General features: G+C 44.7%; 1 protein-coding gene across 1 annotated transcript in view; it reads right to left on the bottom strand.

Annotated features, from left to right (window-relative positions):
- LOC142759653 (dynein axonemal heavy chain 5-like) overlaps positions 1-22,734 on the bottom strand; it is a 466,211-nt gene that overhangs the window by 197,600 nt on the left and 245,877 nt on the right. The window contains 2 exon segments of the mRNA XM_075862058.1: positions 7,173-7,365; positions 10,618-10,766. Coding sequence (XP_075718173.1) covers positions 7,173-7,365; positions 10,618-10,766 — 342 coding nt within the window.

Raw genomic sequence — 22,734 nt, 5'->3', positions numbered from 1 at the left:
GCTTCAGTCCAGTAGCACACTACGGCCACATGTGGGATATTTCCTAGAACTGCAGAACCTGGGAAATAAATATTGAGTTGCATTTCTCTGGTAAAACCTTCTGTGTTATAAAAAAAATAGTATTACAAATTTATTTCTGCAAAAAAATATGACATTTGTAAATTTCCCCTCTACTGTGCTTTAATTCCTGTGAAATGTGTAAAGGGTTAAGACATTTTCTAAATGCTGTTTTGAATACTTTGAGGGGTGAAGTTTTTAAAATGGGGTGACTTTTTGGGGGTTTCTAATATATAAGGCCGTCAAAGCCACTTCACAACTGAACTGGCCCCTGTAAAAATAGCCTTTTGAAATTTTCTTGAAAATGTGAGAAATTGCTGCTAAAGTTCTAAGCCTTGTGATGTCATAGAAAAATAAAAGGATGTTCAAAAACGATGCCAATCTAAAGTAGACAAATGGGGGATGTTAATTAGCAAGAATTTTGTGTGGTATAACTGCCTGTCTTACAAGCAGATACATTTAAATTGAGAAAAATTCTAATTTTTGCAATTTTTTGCTAAATTTTGGTGTTTTTCAGAATTAAATACTGAACATATGGAGCAAATTTTGCCAGTAACTTAAAGTGTAATGTGTCACGAGAAAACAATCTCAGAATTGCTTGGATAGGTGAAAGCATTCCGACGTTATTACCACATAAAGTGAAACATGTCAGATTTGAAAAATGAGGCTCTGTCAGGAAGGTCAAAAGTGGCCAAAGAGGGAATGGGTTAAGAGGTGTGTCCCAATACTTTTGTCCATAAAGTGTATGTTTCCTGAGGAAAAATACAACATGAGTAAAAGGATAATCCAGCATCACACCGTCAAGTGAGTCACAAAGAATCTATCAGCGAGCTAGTAACCGTTGAAACAAAGAAAACGTAAAGAGGGAGCTACTGCAGAGTAACAATATTAAATATAAATAAAGAAACTACACTCTTTATTGAGACTCAGACTGTGTTCATATGGTGAAGTTATGTTAACTGTCAGGGGGATAAAAACGCATCTAAAAAATGCATGCATTTTTGTAAATACGCATACGATTTTTAATTGCCCATGCATTTTACAAAGTGTTTCAGCTGTATTCTGGTTTTGGCTGTGATCACACAGCGCATCTTGATGCGAAAAATGCGGTTGCAAAACCGCATTTTTTTTTTGCAAAATCACGGCAAGACGCAGCTGTTTTGCTGCTGAAACACTTTGTAAAGCGCATGGGTAATTAAAAACTGCATGCGTTGTTAAAAAACACAACAAAAACGCAACATGTGAACCCAGCCTTCAAAGTGCCAAAGATTGAAGTCTATGATTCTAGAAGGACTCTCTTTGTTTAAGTAATGCAATATGTTCTATCACCTGCTTTCTCAATTGAGACAATAAATGACCTGCTGAAATAAAATGGTGAAGAACAGGCAAAAGAGTGTTCTTGCAGCGAATATCAGATTTTTGTTTGGCTACGCTGTCCTGTACATGCTGGGTGGTCTCACCCACATACATGTGACTGCATAGGCATTTTAGCAAGTACACCACAAAAGAGGAGCTACAGGTGAAAAAATCCCTATTTAGGAATCACTGACCTGTACTTGGATGTGATATTAGGTTTTCCTTGATAACACTGGATCAGTGAGCATAGTTTAAACAGGGGGAATGTGCCAAACTAACTATAAAACAGATATAGACCAAAAGAATACCAACAGACAGAATATGATAATGATAATAGTGCTCGAAGCATCAACATTTACACTGTAAAGCACTGTTGCTAGTTATGTGAGCGGCACATTATCATATCCTAAGTATTGACCAAGATACACTTGGTGCGTCGATCAAAAGATTTAGCATGAGAAACTGACAAAGAAAAAATGATCGACTTGAAGCACGTGAAATACAAAAAATATGTATACAATTTTTATTGAATAGAGACATGAGACAAGTAAAAAGATGGAATAAGGATAAGTCACACAATAAAAAAGGACGTCACATCAATCATAAATCAGATGTGCTAATTTGGTCAACATGTTGGAAACAATAAGGTATTATGGCAGCAAATAAATAAATAGCAGCATACCTGGCTAAAACACATATATGCATATATTTCGTACAGTAGTGGCGATTTGAGTAAAAAAGAGAATGTATAAACAACGCCAACAGGATACAATAGTATAGAGCAGTTTAGGTGTGCAAAAGCTGGTTTTGAAGTGTAATCAAAGAGTTATAGGCAAAGTTTTGTGCAAGCTGCTGAAGATGGCAAGTATTTGTTCAACATACCAGTAGACATTGTGATGCAAAGATGGGACGTCTACACCCGACGCGCGTTTCGGCACCTGCCTTCGTCCGGACGAAGGCAGGTGCCGAAACGCGCGTCGGGTGTAGACGTCCCATCTTTGCATCACAATGTCTACTGGTATGTTGAACAAATACTTGCCATCTTCAGCAGCTTGCACAAAACTTTGCCTATAACTCTTTGATTACACTTCAAAACCAGCTTTTGCACACCTAAACTGCTCTATACTATTGTATCCTGTTGGCGTTGTTTATACATTCTCTTTTTTACTCAAATCGCCACTACTGTACGAAATATATGCATATATGTGTTTTAGCCAGGTATGCTGCTATTTATTTATTTGCTGCCATAATACCTTATTGTTTCCAACATGTTGACCAAATTAGCACATCTGATTTATGATTGATGTGACGTCCTTTTTTATTGTGTGACTTATCCTTATTCCATCTTTTTACTTGTCTCATGTCTCTATTCAATAAAAATTGTATACATATTTTTTGTATTTCACGTGCTTCAAGTCGATCATTTTTTCTTTGTCAGTTTCTCTAACTATAAAACAGAACTATACAATAAAGTACTTACAGAAATCAGGATAAGTATACTTAGCTTTTCTCAAATTAAATCATGAGCATATTTCTATATGACGTGGCCCACATTTGAACCAATGGCGGTACCATGCATTTTCTTATAGTATTGATCTCCAAATAGAAAAAAAAATCTTCCAGTACAAGTTTTAATAGGCCATGCAGAAAGGGCAGAGTAATTGTCGTGATGGTGAAGACCATGTATCTGGAGGAGTTTAATTCCAAGTTTTCAGACCCTGATATGTATTTCTCTCAGTTAATATCTCACTGCTGGGATTGCATCCAAAATTTAATCTGTTATTCGTGAGAAACAGTATCTGATTACACCAGTATTTTATAACTTTCGACAGATTATTTTTTGTCCCCTCTAATGTATACCTGTATAAGGTTTGGACCCCACTGATCAGGCAGTCACGCTCATTTTTACTTGACATGTCAGACATTCTTTATAAACTCCGCCAAAATGAGGTTGTACATATAGATAGTGTAGTGACCACCTTTGACGTAAAAAGTCTCTACACATCAATTGACCACACCAGGGGAATGTTAGCCACACAACAATTACTCAAATCTACTTCCAATCTTAATATCAGGATACCAAGGTATGGAATATTTTGCATTACCGAGGTGGGGTGACAACAGGGTATCGTTACCCAAACAAAGAAAGCCCTTCTGGATCCATAGTGTAATGTCCGTGGCAGCCACAAGTCGGCAAGCGCTGGCTCCAGCCTCCTCCTCACGAGACGCCAGCACTTGCTTCCATTCACCTCAGCCGGATCCCGTAGCGTGCGCACGCACACTCGTGCCTGCTCTTAAAGGGGCAGCACGCGCACCGGACTTTTGATGAACTTTGAACCCGTGAGTACCCTGGACTATAAGAGGGGTCCAGCCCCCTGCTTCGATGCCTGAGCGTTGTTGATTGTTTCCTAAGTTTGTCTATGTGATGGCCTCCTAGTGTGTTCCTGTTCCTGTTTCCTGCATTCCGTAATATCCTGGTCGAGTACTGTGCTGTGCCAAAGACGTGTCGTGCTGTATTCCACGCCTGACCTGCTTCACCTCGCCCGACGTCTACCTGCTGCCTAGTCCCAGCCGGGCCTGCCTTGTTGCTGTCCGAGCTGCCACAGGTACCTATACGAACTATAGACATTGACCTGCGCCCTGCTGGCCAGCTGCCTTACCGCCAAGGCGGTACGGCCCAGTGGGTCCACAGACACTTCGTGACACATAGAATTCAATCCTTGGAACCTTTGGGTCTGAATAAAGATTGTGAATTCTTTACTAACCCCTTAATACTGAAGGGATTGTAAACCTTAACGACCAGGCAATTTTTTTCGTCGTCGCATTCAAAGAGGTATAACTTTTTTTTTTTTCATGACATAACTGTATAAGGACTTTTTTTTTATCGCCGGACAAGTTGTATTTTTAATTGCACCATTTTGGGATATATATCATTTATTGATTAACTTTTATTAACTTTTTTGGGTAGTTAATGGAAATAAAACCAGAAGTTTCACCATTCTTTTTTGCGTCTTAAATTTACTCTGTTAAAAATGCGGTATATATAACTTTATTCCGTGGGTCGTTACAATTGCGGCGATGCCAAATTTATATTGTTTTTTATGTTTTAATACTTTTACATAGTAAAAACACTTCTTTCTTTTTAATTATTTGTTTTTATCGCCATATTTTAAGATCCAAAACTTTTTTATTATTCTATTGACATAGCTGTATGAGGGCTTTTTTTAACGAGATGACTTTTACAGGATTCACCATGTTAAATAATGTAATCGTTTTATAGTTGCAATCGTTATGGACGCTGCGATACCAAATATATGTAGCTTTAAAAAAAATATGTTTTTTGATAATAAAGCATTTTGAAAGGGGAAATGTATTTATTTATTTATTATTAACCCCTTAGTGATCACCAATGCGCCTTTTTATGGCGGTCACTAAGGGGCATTAGGCTAGGCCGCCGCCTTTTCAAGGCAGCCAAGTCTAAGTCTTGCACGGGTGTCCCGTGCAGTATGGAGCAGGTGCTCGGCTGTCTGATGACAGCTGGGGTCCTGCTCTAATGGTAGCGATCAAAGTTTACTTCGTTTGCGGCCATTTAACCCCTTAAATAGCGACCGCGGTATTTAAGTGATTTACAAAGGGAGGGAGCTCCCTCTGTCACCCATCGGCGGCCCGCAAATGCGATCGTGGGCCTCCGGTGGGGTGCCAAGGCAGCCGGGGGCCTAACAAAGGCCCCCAGGCCTGCCCTGGCTATATGCCTATTATGGCCTTGCCACTGCCACTGACAAACAGTAATGCTTTGGTATACTAAGTATACCAAAGCATCATATCTGCGATCAAAAGATGAAGACTGAAAAAATAAGTAATTCATGTTAAATAAAAATTATTTAAAAAGATTACAGTTAAAAAAAACAAAAAAAAGAAAACATTTTTCCCATTAAAAAGTGATTTTATTTAGTAAAAGTGTAAAAAAAGAAATAAAAATACACATATATGGTATCGCCGTGACCATAGTGACCCAAACAAAAGTAAACATGTAAATTAAACCGCAAGGTGAACGCTATAAAAAAACCCGCAAAAACCAACGTCGGAATTGCTATTTTTTTCAATTGCCCCCCAAAAAGTAATAAAAATGAATCAATAAGTCCCATGTTAATCAATAAGTCCCATTTACCCCAAAAAAGTACCAATGAAAACTACGTCTAGGGGTTGGGAATGAACCAGGCAGTGTATACAAAAGTCTTTATTTATTATACGACAAAGCGTTTTAAAAATAAACAACAATTTCTTCCTCATGTCCATACGGTTTGTATCGTTGTTGATTTTGAAACGCATTATCTTGGAATAAAGAAAAACTTTTGCATACACTGCCTGGTTGTAACGTCCACAGCTGCGGACCGCCGTGCTTACCTGCCCCTCGACAGCCGTGGCCATGGACAAGTAAGTGCCGGGCGGCATCTCCCTCCTGAGAGGCGCAGTCACTCACTTCCGCATCGCTGCACTAGTTCCCGTGGGGTGCGTGCGTGCGCTCGCGCCCGGCCTTAAAAGGGCCAGTGCACACACATGAGGAAAATCTGTAATTGGCCCATGATCACCCTGGACTATAAAAAGGGCTCTGCCCTTTCATTCATTGCCTGAGCGTTGTTGTGTTTACCCATGTTAGTCTTAGTAAACGGTTCCTTAGGGTTATCCTGTTCCCGTTGTTCCCATGCCCTGCTACCTGTATCCTGTATCCCGTGCTATATCTGTTTGTTTCTGTGCCTTAACCTGTTGGAGTCGTGTTGTGCCACCGGTCATGCCTGCTGATATACACCACATCTGGTGTCTACAAGTTCATCTGTGCCGAGCCTCCATTTCTGTCTGGACTATTAAGGGTACTCTTGTACTAAGACTGTTGTTTGGCCAGCTGCTACTCCGCTACGGCGGTGCGGCCTAGTGGCTCCACATACCCACGGATCTTGACACTGGTAAATTCCCAACCCCTGTTGGCAACGCTATACTGAAAGCGATAATTGTCTATGTCTTTCTGCATTGAATCACAGGAAAAGTTGCAGCCATCCAATGCTAACAGCAGAGTTATGTATGTTTATGCATTTATTACAAAAAAGTAGGATGATGTTTATGCATACTGCATACATTAGTAAATAAATTTCAAAGACCTAGTGTACTTAAAGAATAAATATCAAATACTTTATTTAAGCTATCCTGCTTGATATTAAAATTAGCATTTTATGAGACCAAGTATGTGCATGAGATAAACTTAATCTCCTTCCACCTAGAGCTAACAACCTCCTGCACCATGCTTAAATCTCACATATACTCCGTACAAGTAGCAGTCTCCTGGGCTCTGCAGTAAAAGAAAGCAGCAGATGGCGTTAGAAGCTGTAATTCCACACCAAAACTGCTGCTGGAAGACAGGCTCTGTCACTGCAGAGCCAGAAAAACTGCAGCTTGTACTGAGCATGTGCGGGATTTCAGCATGGTGCAGGGGAGGAGGGACACTGATAGGAGCTTGTCAGCTCTAGGTGGAAGGAGATTGAGACATCATGCATATGGCTTAGTCTCATAAAATGCTCATTTTAATATCAGGTAGGAAAACTTTGAAAAAGGATTATACAGCCTTTCTGACAAAGTAAGTACATCAGCATCATCAGGTCTAAGAGATCTATTTAATAATGTATGCAGTTTGTATTGTGAAATCTGGTGACAGATACTGTTTAAATTAATTTAACTACAGAAAATCCTCATTTATTTTGCTTACTTACCGGAATTTACTAAAGATAAATTAAATAGCTGCTTGACTTTGCTGAGCCACGGAGAATGGGCAAAAAGTTTATTTTCTTCTGCTTTCAATAAAATGGCTCTTTCAATTTCCTTCTGATGGATTTGTCTGGTATCTGATTGGTCATACATTCCCGTAAACACATCTCCTACAATTTGATTAAACACCAAATAGCTCTGTAAAGTAAGCATATGCACAGGTTTTTACTTTTGTTCCAAATGACCTATACCTACAGTTAGGTCCACAATTATTTGGACAGTGACACAAGTTTTGGCATTTTAACTGTTTATCAAAACATATTGAATATACAGTTATATAATCTATATGGGCTTAAAATGCAGACTCTCAGCTTTAATTTGAGGGTATTCACATGCTAATTTGAAGAAGGGTTTAGGAATTACAGCTCATTAATATGTAGCTGCCTCTTTTTCAAGGGACCAAAGGTAATTGGAAATTTATCTCAAAAGCTTTTTAATGGTCTGCATGGGTATTCCCTTGTTAAACCAACATCAATTAAGCAGGTAAAAGGTCTGGAGTTGATTCCAGGTGTGGTGTTTGCATTTGGAATATGTTGCTGTGAACCCACAACATGAGGTCAAAGGAGCTCTCAATGCAAGTGAAACAGACCATTGTTAGGCTGAAAAAAATTAAGAAATCAATCAGAGAGATAGCACAAATGTTAGGAGTAAATCAATAGTTTGGTACATTCTTCAAAAAAAAAGAGCGCACTGGTGATCTTGTGAACTCCAAAAGGCCTGGACGTCCACGGAGGACATCCGTGGTGGATGATCGCAGAATCGTTTCCATGCTGAAGAAAAACCACTTCACAACATCTACCCAAGTGAAGAAGACTCACCCGGAAGTAGGTGTATCAGTATCTAAGTCTACCATAAAGAGAAGACTTCATGAATGAAAATACAGAGGGCTTACCACAAGGTGCAAACAATTAATCAGCCTCAAAAATAGAAAGGCCAGATTAGACTTTGCCAAATAACATCTACAGAAGCCAGCCAAGTTCTGGAAGAGCATTCTTTGGACAGTTGAAACTAAGATCAACCTGTACCAGAATGATGGGAGGAAGAAAGTATGGAGAAGGTTTGGAACGGCTCATGATCCAAAGCACACCACATCCTCTGTAAAACATGGTGGAGGCAGTGTGAGGACATGGGCATGCATGGCTGCCAAAGGCACTGGGTCGCTAGTGTTTATTGATGATGTGACTGAAGACAGAAGCAGCCGGATGAATTCTGTGTTCAGGGATATACTTTCTGCTCAGATTCAACAAATGCAGCAGGGTTGATTGGACATCGCTTCACAGTACAGATGGACAATGACCCAAAACATACTGTGAAAGCAAACCAGGAGTTTTTTAAGGCAAAGAAGTGGAATATTCTGCAATGGCCAAGTCAATCACCAGCTCTCAACCCGATTGAGCATGCATTTCACTTGCTTAAGACCAAACTTAAGGCAGAAAGACCCACAAACAAGCAACAACTGAAGACAGCTGCAGTAAGGGCCTGGCAAAGCATCACAAAGGAGGAAACCCAGTGTTTGGTGATGTCCATGGGTTCCAGACTTCAGGCAGTCATTGCCTGCAGAGGATTCTCTACAAAGTATTAAAAAAAAAAAACATTTTATTTATGGTAATGTTAATTTGTCCAATTAGTTTTGAGTCCCTGAAATGAGGAGGCTGTGTAGAAAAATGGTTGCAATTCCGAAACGTTTCCCAGGAAATTTTTGTTCAGCCCCTTGAATTAAACCTGAAAGTCTACACTTTAATTGCATTTCAGTTGTTTCATTTCAAATCCAATGTGGTGACATGCAGAGCCCAAATCATGAAGATTGTGTCACTGTCCAAATAATTCTGGACCTAACTGTATGTACTTACAGTCATACATCCAAATGCTAAAAAAAAATTACTTGCTATGGCTCCCTAATTAAAACATTTAGGAGCCATATGACTATTTAGTGTCAATGGAAGATCCATTTAAAGGGATTTGATTTATTCCACAATAAGAACCAGCCCATGGATGAGTTTGGTGATCTGTTTTTCTAGTCCCAGACAACCCCATAAAAAGCTCTCATAAGAGGAAACAATGGAAATATTGTCTGCAGCCTTGAGTCTTTTCACAACCCATCTAGATACTGTATGTTTCCAGCCAGCTACTGTTCTATGGAAACTTTAATTAGCCTCCTTCAAAAGAAAAGTAACTTCCCAGAAGACATCTTGGGTGTCAGATCTGTGATGAGTTGGGACTTGTGATGTTTGAAGAACCTGGGACTATGGAAAACCATGTTTTGTAACTTCAGAACTGACATTAACTACACGTTTGACTCTGAATAAAGCTAGAGTAATTCAGAAGGAGAAGCACACAATGGCTTTACAGCAGTGGCGTAGCTAGTAACAGCATTTGGGGCACATGCCTGGATTTTTGGCCTAGTACCTTGGGCGACTGCCACATTCAACTATTGGGGGCACAAAGGCGGTGTTATAACTTTGGGGGGCACTATAGCTTTGAAAGAGTCACAAGGGGGATATTATTAATTTATGCGGGGCACAAAAGGTGGCACTATTACTTTGTGGGGGCACAAAAGGGATTATTAATTTAGGGGGGAATATAGGGGGATTATTACTATGGCTGCTTTTTTATTTCCGCAGCGTTTGTCTGAGAATTGTAGAAATGTCATCCCCTATGATGCTGCTGTAAATGTTGCAGAATTTCCAGACGGAATTCCACTGTGGAAATTCCACAGCATATCTTGTCTGTGGGAACATACCCTTAAGATACCACCAATGCCCCTACTTTACAGTATATAGTAAGTATTAATTGGTTTGAAAAAAATAATAACTAAGGCAAGTGAAAGATTTGTATAGTGTCAGATCTATCTAATGTTACTGATTATGGTGATTTTCTTTTTTTATCTGAAAATGTTTTGGCTTACATACAGCTTTGGATTTGTTAGAATAGCAAAGAAAGTGCATGAAGACAAAAATGCTATAAACTTAAGCTGAAAGAAGTTTCTTTATCAATAATAAATTTGGGTATTAAGTTAAAAAAAACTCAAAAAAGACATGATAGCAGAAAAAAATGCAAGAATATCAGCATTTGCCCAGAAGAAAATGAATGAATTGAATATATTTTTTTTTGCCAAGATATATATGATACCAGCTCTCATTTTTGTAATAACAACAATAATAATAATAATAATAATAATAATAATAATAATAATAATAATACCTCCACTTTCTTTACAACTGGCTTCAGATGCGTAATTTGAAGCTCCTGGCCCCTTATGAAAAATATGTAACATATGGCTCCTACATACCTACCGGCTTTAATCTCATTACATGGTATCATAATAACAGTCTTAAAGTGAATTAATAAAGTGAATGAATAGTCTAATATGACTAGCATTCTGTTACTTACATCACCAGTCATTCTTGGGCCAATAACATCTTGCAGTGAGTCGGCTATCAATGCATGACTTTCCTTTACAGCAGCAAGTACAGGATTAGTTGATATGGCTTTCTTATTTCTGTCTGTACTATTACCGATTTTTAAACTTGGCACAGGACCTGAATTAAAAAAAACAGTTGCATACATTTAATAAATTATATGATTAATTAGGGGTGTAGCTAAAGGCCCATGGGCACCGATGAAAAGGTTCTTCTTGGGCCCCCCCCAAACTTCTCAGGGCCGATGGCCCGCAGCTTTCAGCTGCATCGCTGGGTCTCCTAAGTGATCCAACAATGCAGCACTAGCAGCCAGGGACGTCACCAAGGACTTAAAACATTAGGGGGAATAGCCTCAATCCATATGTGCCCCCCCAAAAAAAACTGTGCATATATATATATATATATATATATATATATACATGAGACAGCATATCTATAGCACTACGACTCTAAAGCTATGGATAAGATTAGATACATTGGCTTAGCAGACAGTATCACACATGATAGGATTAGATATAGGGCCCAGCAGACAGTATCACACCTGATAGGATTAGATACAGTGGCTCAGCAGACAGTATCACACATGATTGGATTAGATATAGGGATGTAGAGTCCATGGCCGCGGGCCATCGGGTTCACTCACCTCCCGACGCCCGCAGCCATGGATCCGTGAGCGCTGGTCCCCGTCTCCCTCCTAGGAGACGCCAGCGCTCACTTACGCTCCGTTCGGCTGTGTCCCGTAGGGTGCGTGCGCACGCTCGCGCCCGGCCTTAAAGGCCTTAAATAGGAAATCGTCATCATCATCAACTGCCACGATTTCCCGGTCTATAAGAAGGCCCCTGGCCTTCTAATCCTTGCCTGAGCGTTGTTAGTTTTCCCAGTCCGTCTTGCAAATGGTCCCTTAGTGTTTCACCTTCCAATTGTTACCCGTGCCTTGTTACCCGTTCCTGTTTCCCGTGCTGTGCCTTAGTATCGAGTCATCTGCCACGTCCGGAGGAATCCGCCACGTCCTGTGTCATCTGCCACGTCCGGAGGAATCCGCCACGTCCTGTGTCATCTGCCACGTCCGGAGGAGTCCGCCACGTCCTGTGTCTTCTGCCACGCCCGGAGGAGTCCGCCACGTTTGGTGCAACTTGCGGCTCCTGTGTCATCCGCCACGTTTGGCGCCATATGCTGCACCCATCTCATCTGTGCCACAGTTGCGGCCACCATCTGGACTATTCAGGTACCCTTGTGCGGGACATTGTATTTCTGGGGTGTCCTGTTGTTTGGCCAGCTGCCTCCCCGCTGCGGCGGTACGGCCTAGTGTGTCCACTAACCCGCTCCGTGACAGTACGCTCAGGCCATGGACCCCGCTGGTCAACCTGAGACTTTGACGACACAAACCATGCTGGCCAAGATGGAGGATCTCCAGGCACGACAAGACCAGCTCCTCCTGTCGGTGAACGCCATAGCCCATCGGCTGCTTGCTCCAACCACAGTCATCACCGCACCCGTTCCTGCGGTTCCGCCTGCTACACTTCCTGTCGGTACCGGTGCCAACCCCCTGTGTTTCTTGCCGCTACCTCCACACTATGACGGAGATCCGAGGTCCTGCAGGGGATTTTTGAATCAGTGCCTGATCCATTTCAGACTACATGCCAGGTCCTTCTGTTCGGATGACGTCAGGATCGCCTTCATCATGTCTCTCCTTACTGGCAAAGCCCTGGCATGGGCTAATCCTCTGTGGGAACATCAGGGACCAGAGACCCGGGACTTGTAGTACTTCCTACAGACCTTTCGCTCGATCTTTGAGGAACCTGGGAGAGTTTCTTCGGCTGCTGCATCCTTGCTAACCTTACACCAGGGAGGCCTTTCCGTGGGCGAGTATGCCATCCAGTTCCGTATCCTGGCTGCTGAATTGACCTGGAACAACGAGGCTTTGGTGGCTACATTCTGGAAGGACTGTCTTCAGGGATCAAGGACGAGCTGGCTGCTCGCGATCTGCCATCTACCCTGGACGATCTTATCTTACTCGCTTCCCGAGTTGACATGAGGATCCGGGAACGTTCCCAAGAGGTTCTCCGGGAGAGAGAACTTCCCAGGCTGGATTCTGCTGTCCCGCAATCCCCCTCAGTCATTCCACCAGAGGATTCGATGCAGAGGAATTATGTCAAATTGTCTACCCAGGAGAGTCAACGCAGACGCACTTCTGGACTTTGTCTGTATTGCGGTCGTGGAGGCCATATTGTGCGTCTGTGCGCCCAGAAACCAGAGAGACCCCCTTGCCTAGGATTGGTTGGAGAGACAACCCTAGGTGGAACGGAACCTAACAGAGCATTCGGTTCCAAATTGACTATTCCTGTGACCTTAGTATCCGGCAACAGGACGCATCAAGTCTCTGCCTATCTTGACTCTGGCTGTGCTGCAAATTTCATCCAGAAAGAGCTTGTGGATCATCTTCAGCTGCCCACAGTTCCCCTGGAGACATCTTTGGCTGTTGCCTCAGTTAATGGACTGCCTCTGCCTGATCCCATAATTTCTAAGACCAAACCGTTGAAGCTCCGGGTTGGAGTCCTGCATTTCGAATTTATTTCTTTCCTTGTTTTGCCAAAGGCCATCAACCCTGTTCTGCTGGGCCTGCCTTGGCTTCGACTACATGCCCCAGTCCTGGACTGGAATTCTGGAGAGGTTCTCCAATGGGGCTCCAAGTGCCATGGTCGTTGTCTGTTGCAGATCCATCCTGTCAAGCCTCCTCTGCCTCAGTCGTTGGCGGGACTGCCTCCCCAATTTGCTCAGTATGCAGATGTTTTCAGCAAAAGGGAGGCTGAGACGCTGCCTCCACATCGGACTTATGACTGCCCCATTGAACTGGTTCCTAATACCTCTCTCCCTCGTGGATGGGTATATCCTCTCTCCTTGCCAGAGTCTCTATCCATGTCGGCCTATATCAAGGAGAATCTGGAGAGGGGTTTCATACGAAAGTCTTCCTCCCCGGCCAGGGCTGGATTCTTCTTCGTTAAAAAGAAGGACGGATCCCTTCGTCCCTGCATTGACTACAGGGGCCTCAACCTGATCACAGTCAAGAACAAATACCCGTTGCCATTCATTTCTGAGCTGTTTGATCGCATACGAGGAGCCAAAAAATTTTCTAAGCTAGACCTGCGGGGGGCTAACAATCTAGTCTGGATTCGCCGGGGTGATGAATGGAAGACGGCTTTTAACACCCGGGACGGGCACTACGAATACCTAGTGATGCCCTTCGGACTGTGTAACGCTCCCGCAGTGTTTCAGGAGTTCATTAACGATATCTTCTGAGATCTACTCTATGTCTGTGTTGTTGTTTATCTCGATGATATTTTGATTTTCTCCCCAGATCAGACGACTCATCGGAGGCATGTCCGTCAGGTTCTACTACGATTAAGGGAGAATCATTTATACGCCAAGCTGGAGAAGTGTGTCTTTGAGAAGAGTTCTCTGCCCTTCCTGGGCTACATCATCTCGGATCAAGGCCTCAAGATGGATCCTGAGAAAGTGAAAGCTGTCCTGGAGTGGCCACGTCCTCAAGGCTTAAGGGCCATACAGCGGTTCCTGGGATTTGCCAATTTCTACCGGCAGTTTATTCCTAACTTCTCTTCTCTGACGGCCCCATCTCGTCCCTTACCAAGAAGGGTGTGAACGCCAAAGTGTGGACTCCAGAGGCAGAGTCCGCATTTATTAGCCTCAAGAGAGCCTCAAGAGAGCCTTCACTTCAGCCTCGATCCTCCATCATCCTGACGTGTCTTCGCAGTTCTCACTAGAAGTGAACGCTTCCTCATTTGGTGCAGGTGCACTTCTGTTCCAGAGGAGCTCCAAAGGAAAGGCAGTGGTATGTGGCTACTACTCAAGACTGTTTTCTTCTGCTGAGCGCAATTACTCCTTTGGAGATCGGGAGCTACTGGCCATCAAATTGGCCCTGGAGGAGTGGAGACATCTTCTAGAGGGCGCTGCTCACCCCATCCTGATCTTCACCGACCACAAGAACCTCACCTATCTTCAGTCTGCACAATGACTGAATCCCCGTCAAGCCAGGTGGTCGCTGTTTTTCACCCTTTTCCAATTTCTGCTCCACTACCTGTCCAGATCGTTTGAGACGGAAGACACGGTGGAGTCCCTTCAGACTATCATAGACCCGTTGTAAAGGATCTGCCAGGCACAACTTCTGTGGATATGCCCATAGGTAATCAGTCTGCACCTGAGTCTATGTCTCTGAGACTGACTCCATCTTCCACCACTCAGGATGGCAGGCTTAGGAGCGGGAGAGCCTATCGCAGCCTGGCCAGACGGAGCTAGCTCCCGCCCACTGTCTATTTATACCTGCCTTTCCTGTTCCTCCTTTGCTTGTGATTCTTCTTGTGTGGTTTCCTGGCCCAGCTACAGCTTCTGACTATTTGATCCTGCTCCATACTGACCCCGGCTTACTGACTACTCTCCTGCTCTGCTTTTGGTACCTCGTGCACTCCTGGTTTGTCTCGGCTCGTTCACCACTCGTGTTGCTCACGGTGTTGCCGTGGGCAACTGCCCCATTTCCCTTAGCTTTGTGTTCCCTTGTCTGTTTGTCTCGTGCACTTACTGAGCGTAGGGACCGCCGCCCAGATGTACCCCGTCGCCTAGGGCGGGTCGTTGCAAGTAGGCAGGGACAGAGTGGTGGGTAGATTTGGGCTCACTTGTCCGTTTCCCTACCCCCATCATTACACCCGTCCTGTGTTGTCACCGCTTATCCTCTGCAGATTAGAGACATCCCTCCTGGGAGGACGTTTGTTCGGTTGGCAGACAGGAGAAGAATTCTCCGCTGGGGACACAGTTCTAAACTGGCTGGGCACGCTGGTGTCTGTAAAACCCGAGACCTGATTGCTCGTCACTTCTGGTGGCCCACGCTACCTAAAGATGTTCTGGACTTTGTCTCTGCTTGCACAGTGTGTGCCTCTAACAAAGTGACTCACTCCAAGCCTGCCGGTCTGCTTCAACCTCTGCCTGTACCCAGTGCCCCCTGGCAGCACATCGCAATGGACTTCGCCACAGACCTTCCTCCCTCAGCAGGATGCAACACCATCTGGGTGGTGGTGGACCGGTTCTCTAAGATGGCACATTTTATCCCGCTGACTGGCCTACCTTCTGCTCTTCATTCTACACATCTTTCGCTTGCATGGCCTGCCTCTTCACATCGTGCAACAACCACACAAGTGAGTCCACCACCTCCACTCCGTTTCACATCGTGTACAGTCAACATCCCAGAGTCCCTCTTCCTGTGTCGACTTCATCTCAGGTACCCGCTGCTGACTCTGCATATGGGGACTTCCTGCAAATCTGGCAACAGACCTGGTCCTCTATTTTGCTGGCGGTAGATCGCATGAAGCGAAAGGCGGATACTAGGAAAAGAGAGCCGCCTCAGTATCTTCCAGGGACTAAAGTTTGGCTGTCCTCTCGGAACATTCGCTTGAGGGTGCCTTCATACAAGTTTGCTCCCAGGTTCCTTGGTCCTTTCGAGATCCTGCAACAGATCAACCCTGTCTCCTATAAGCTGCGGCTGCCTCCTACCCTCAGAATCCCTAACTCCTTCCATGTGTCCCTCCTGAAACCAGTGGTCCTGAACCGCTACATCAAGACTTCTAGTTCCACAGTTGCCCCCAGCGGTCCTTCTGATGTATTCGATGTAAAAGAGATCCTGGACTGCAAAAGGGTAGGAGGAAGGACTTTCTATTTGGTGGACTGGAGAGGGTTTGGTCCTGAGGAGAGGTCCTGGGAGCCAGAAGAGAACCTCAGCGCTCCTGCTCTTATTAAAAAATTCCTCTCTCGCTCTGGCCCCAAGAAGAGGGGGCATAAGAGGGGGGATACTGTAGTGTCCATAGCCGCGGGCCGTCGGGTTCACTCACCTCCCGACGCCAGCAGCCATGGATCCGTGAGCGCTGGTCCCCGTCTGCCCCCTAGCAGACGCCAGCGCTCACTTCCGCTCCGTTCGGCTGTGTCCCGTAGGGTGCGCGTGCACGCTCGCGCCTGGCCTTAAAGGGCCAGCGCACGCAAATAGGAAATCGTCATCATCATCAACTGCCACGATTTCCTGGTCTATAAGAAGGCCCCTGGCCTTCTAATACTTGCCTGAGCATTGTTAGTTTTCCCAGTCTGTCTTGCAAATAGTCCCTTAGTGTTTCCCCTTCCAATTGTTACCCGTGCCTTGTTACCCGTTCCTGTTTCCCGTGCTGTGACTTAGTATCGAGTCATCTGCCACGTCCGGAGGAATCTGCCACGTCCTGTGTCATCTGCCACGTCCGGAGGAATCCGCTACGTCCTGTATCATCTGCCACGTCCGGAGGAATCTGCCACGTCCTGTGTTCTCTGCCACGTCCGGAGGAGTCCGCCACGTCCTGTGTCTTCTGCCACGCCCGGAGGAGTCCGCCACGTCTGGTGCAACTTGCGGCTCCTGTGTCATCCGCCACGTTTGGCACCATCTGCTGCACCCATCTCATCTGTGGCAGAGCTGCGGCCACCATCTGGACTATTCAATGTCCTTGTGCGGGACATTGTATTTCTGGGGTGTCCTGTTGTTTGGCCAGCTGCCTCCCCGCTGCGGCGGTACGGCCTAGTGGGTCCACTAACCCGCTCCGTGACAAGGGCCCAGCTCGCTGACATTTCAGCTCCAGTGCTGGACCCAGGAAAGGTAAGAATAATAATTATTTTCCTTTTTGACGTGATACCAATTATGTTTGTGTATTTATTTTTTTACAAGTTCGGTTGTTGGACTACTTCAGATTCGAGGACCACTTTGATAACTGCATTTTTTTTTATTCTCAATAAAATGGATAACGAGGTTTGTGTGTAATTTTCATTTCAATAAAATATTTTATCTATGTCTTTGTATTTGTTTAAACTTTATAACTACCGCCCTAGTAATTGTTGCTGGCTGATTCACAACGCCCATTACTAAGGGGGGGTCTTAATGTTAGACATGAAGAGGTTAACACTAATCCCCATTATTACCCTGGTACCCAGCGCCACCAGGAAGAGCCAGGTATGATCTAGCACCCGACCATCTGTAGTGACAGAGGGGCACTGGGGCGGCCGCAGTCTGGTATTATTAGGCTGGGAAAGGCCAAAAACTGTGACCCTTCCCACCCTGGTAATGCTAGGCTACTGCTATGTTGTATCTGGCTGGTTAAAAAAATGGGGGAATCCCACATCGTGCTGTCCAATTATTTATAAAAAAAATGAGTTGGGGTCCCCCCATTTTTCATAACCAGCCAAATACAACACAGCAGCAGCAGGCTAGCATTACCAGGGTGGGAAGGGCCACTGTTTTTGGCCTTTCCCAGCCTAATAATACCAGCCTGCGGTCCCCCCAGTGCCCGACCATCACTACAGATGGTCGGCTACTGGATCGTACCTGGCTCTTCCTGGCACCCCTGGTGGCGGTGGGTACCGGGGTAATTATGGGGGTTAGTGTTAGCCTTTTCACCGGTTAACACTAAGCCCCACCTTAGTAATGGACGCTGTCAATCTGTCAGCGGCCATTAGTAAGTTGGCAGCGATAACGTTAAAAAAAAAAAATACAGACATAGAAAAAAAATTATTTATTGAAATAAAACACCCCCACACAACCCTCATTAAAGAGGCTCTGTCACCAGATTTTGCAACCCCTATCTCCTATTGCAGCAGATCGGCGCTGCAATGTAGATAAGAGTAACGTTTTTTGTTTTTTTTTAAACGAGCATTTCTGGCCAAGTTATGACCATTTTTATATTTATGCAAATGAGGCTTTCTAAAGTACAACTGGGCGTGTATAAAGTAAAAGTACAACTGGGCGTGTATTATGTGCGTATATCGGGGCCTTTTTACTTCTTTTACTAGCTGGGCGTTGTGAATGGGAATGTATGATGCTGACGAATCAGCATCATCCACTTCTCTTCGTTAACACCCAGCTTCTGGCAGTGCACAGACACAGCGTGTTCTCGAGAGATCACGCTGTGACGTCACTCACTTCCTGCCCCAGGTCCTGCATCGTGTCGTTGTGAATGGGAGTGTATGGTGCTGACGAATCAGCATCATCCACTTCTCTTCGTTAACACCCAGCTTCTGGCAGTGCACAGACACAGCGTGTTCTCGAGAGATCACGCTGTGACGTCACTCACTTCCTGCCCCAGGTCCTGCATCGTGTCGGACGAGCGAGGACACATCGGCACCAGAGGCTACAGTTGATTCTGCAGCAGCATCGGCGTTTGCAGGTAAGTCGATGTAGCTACTTACCTGCAAACGCTGATGCTGCTGCAGAATCAACTGTAGCCTCTGGTGCCGATGTGTCCTCGCTCGTCCGACACGATGCAGGACCTGGGGCAGGAAGTGAGTGACGTCACAGCGTGATCTCTCGAGAACACGCTGTGTCTGTGCACTGCCAGAAGCTGGGTGTTAACGAAGAGAAGTGGATGATGCTGATTCGTCAGCATCATACACTCCCATTCACAACGCCCAGCTAGTAAAAGAAGTAAAAACGCCCCAATGTACGCACATAATACACGCCCAGTTGTACTTTTACTTTAAACACGCCCAGTTGTACTTTAGAAAGCCTCATTTGCATAAATATAAAAATGGTCATAACTTGGCCAAAAATGCTCGTTTTTAAAAAAAACAAACGTTACTCTTATCTACATTGCAGCGCCGATCTGCTGCAATAGGAGATAGGGGTTGCAAAATCTGGTGACAGAGCCTCTTTAGCCATTTTATTGAGAATAAAAAAGCCATCATCGAAGTAGTCCTCGAATCCGACGTAGTCCAACGACCGAACCTGTAAAAAAACACAAAAAAAACATTAGTAAGGGCCTGTACACATCACCGCTGCCCTTCCGTTGATGGGTTCCGTCGGGTTAACCCCTCAACAGAAAGGCAAACTGAAACATCAGCTTCAGTTTCCCTCACCATTGATCTCAATGGTGACAGAAACGTTGCTAAAGATTTCCGTTTGTCCCCGTTGTTTTGCGTTGTCGACTGCGCTATTGATTCTGCCAAAACAACGGAACCCATTCACAACGGTGACAAACGGAAACCATTAGCAAAGTTTCCATCACCATTGATGGGGTTAACCAGACGGAACCCCTCAACGGAAGGGCATCGGTGATGTGAACAGGGCCCATGTGCATGTGTGATACTGTTTGTTGGACCCTCTATCTAAGCCTAATGTAGGCTTAGATACAGGGTCCAGCAGACAGTATTCTTATGCAGTATAAGCTGGGGCCCTGTATCTAAGCCTAACACACGGTAGGCTTTAAAGGTTGTCCAGTCCCTAAATATTGATGGCCTATCTTCAGTATAGGCTATCAATAGCTGATGGGTTGGGGTCAGACACCCAGGACCCCTGCCAATCTACTGTTTTGAAGGGGTTGCAGCCGCTCGTACGAGAGCTGCTTCCCCTCCATTTCCCTCACTTGCTCACACTGTTAATCGCTGACACGTCCGTGTCGGCGATTCAGTGTAAGAAAGTGACCGGAATGAAGGGGAAGTATCATTCGTACGAGCGGCTGCAACCCCTTCAAAACAGCTGATTCGCGGGAGTCCCGGGTGTCTGACCCCAACCCATCAGCAAGACACTAAAATTAAACTTACCTCCTCTTCGGCCACAGGTCCTCACTCCATGAAGTGTCTGGATGCTGTGCGCAGCGTATAGTATCGTGCCGTTATGCGAATAGCGCTGTGACGTCAGAACTTCTGATGCGCTCCAGGAAGAGGAGGGTAAGTACTGTCAGTTACTATAGTAACAGGGGCCCGTGTAGTTTATTACATAGGCCCCAGTTACTATAGTAACTTTTCATTGATGTGGTGCGGGGGGCTGCGGGCCCCCCTGGCTTCTGGGCCCGGTCGCAATTGCGACCGCTGCGACCCCTATAGCTACGCCATTGTGATTAATATACAACTGCCTATTCGTGCTCAAAATAAGCATGGGCCCTGTTCACATCACATTCTAGGCCTATGTTTAGAATTTCGGGAAAGCTCCCTACATACACGATAAACATGTTCATAGGGCTCCATTAGCCTGACGGGGACCAAAAGAGTGTCCTTTTGGTCTCAAAGGCTGGTTTAAATCCATATTCCTTTCTTATCAAGAATGGAATAGCGTAGTAGACTGCGGTATTACATCCTGTGGGATCCCGCAGTAAGAAACATATACCCTGCAGTATACTTTTTTTTAACATAGACACCTATGGGTGACAGATGCCATACGTTAAACTTATAGAACTAGGAGCTCTCAATATCACTGGTTATATATGGACAGCGATCTCAGGAGCTTCCCAATGCCAGAGCCCCCGAGCAGAGCATCGGAAGCGCTCTGTCCATGGACTTTGGCTCTGGGGAAGCTCTTGACATCACTTTCCATATATAGGCAATGCTATCATGGGCTTGCTCCAGGAGCGGAATCCCCGGCCAAATCGTTGCCGATGCTCTGGCCGGGGATTCTGCCCCTGGAGAAGCCCCTGATGTCACTGTACATATATGGACAGAGATGTCAGGAGCTTCCCCAGGGCCAAAGTTCCAGGTTCAGGCGATGTATCCCACTGTATACTTGTACAGTGGGATAGGTTTCAGCTATCGCGAAGGCTATAACGTGATGTGAATAGGACCCATAAATGAACACGCTGAGGACCTAGATCCACTTGCCTTTGTATGACCCTCAGCAGGAAGGGTAATCACAATATACGATATGTCTTTAGAATTTAACTCCCTAACAGTTATATTAAAATTGGAAAAAACGTCCCAAAAAGATTACTCGGCTGTCTCCTTCAGTCATAGACTTTTAATGAAGCGGCAAGGTGCATGCTTGTCCGCCGCTCCTTTCAAGCTCCTCCTTACTGCTAAAGTGCAGAAAGAAAAAATGAGGGGTTCAGGACCCCCGTTTTAGTGATCAGCGGGCATCTCAGCGGTGGGGCTATCAGGGATCACTCATTTATCACCTATCCTGTGGATAGGTGATAAATGTTAATATTGGGACAACCACATTGACTCTACTTCTTTGGAGTGGGGGAAGTAGCAAATATTGAAGTAGTACAGGAGCAGCATGGCAGTAGTGGCACTAAAGAAAATAAAAAGGTAACCAATGTGGGACAGATGAGTGTGGGAAATGAAGGAGAGGCATTGGGACATAGATGAGGAGCAGAAATGGGCAGGTGAAGTTGCAACATGCAGCATGCAGCTCCCCCTCCAATAGCATCTACAGAGAAGGTGAAGGGTTGAGCAAAGTATTTCTCAGTAACACTTTGCCCAGGCTTTCTTTTATTATGTTTAGGTTAGAATGTGTGAAGGGAAAAACGCTGCTGCTACTTAACTCTGCCTGCACTCACAGCACTGTCCAAGCTGTGCTCACAAAAAAGTAAAGTCCTTTTGTTCTTGCCCGCGCATAGCTCGGAATGATCAGTGGGAGGGTTAATGACATTCTACCAGTCAATCCAACTGAGGTATATTTGCATGGATTGAATTTCATCTGTTTGCAGACAGATGAGATACAATGCTTTGGCTATGACAAGATGTGATGTTGCTATGTGGCAACACTGTACCCCATGTAACAACCATTTAGCTATAGATTTGCTCAGAGATCCAGAACATAAAGACATATATGATCCAGACATAAAACAGCGATAAACTCTTATGGCTGGCTTACACAGGTAGATTTCTGTCCATAACAACTGCCAATTGCCGATTTAACAAGTTGAGCGGCACCCCTTTACAGGCTCTTCTACAGGGCTGATTCTGTATGGGGAAGAATGATTGTTTAAACGGAGAGAGGTGCTGCCTACAACGATGATTTCATAGACAGCACAAACTATGTGGTCAGCCGACGAGCGGGCATATGCCAATTTTTCAACTTTACTGCCTTAATTACACAGGCCAATAATGGGGGATGAGCGTTCAATAAGAACGCTTGTTTGGCAGACCGTCGCCTGTGTAAATGGGCCTTTATATAAAAGCTAAATTTGTTTTAAGTTTGTGATTTATCTTATGTCACAATCGTATTGAGCATATTTGAATAGTACAATCTGGCAACTTGACAATCTGATCTAATTCAGAAACGTTGTTTGTCGGTTCATCTGTGAGA

Source organism: Rhinoderma darwinii, chromosome 4 (assembly GCF_050947455.1).
Source record: "Rhinoderma darwinii isolate aRhiDar2 chromosome 4, aRhiDar2.hap1, whole genome shotgun sequence".
NCBI classification, from domain to species: domain Eukaryota; kingdom Metazoa; phylum Chordata; class Amphibia; order Anura; family Rhinodermatidae; genus Rhinoderma; species Rhinoderma darwinii.
The sequence above is the reverse complement of the archived record's forward strand: the minus strand, read 5'-3'. Positions and strand labels throughout refer to the sequence as shown.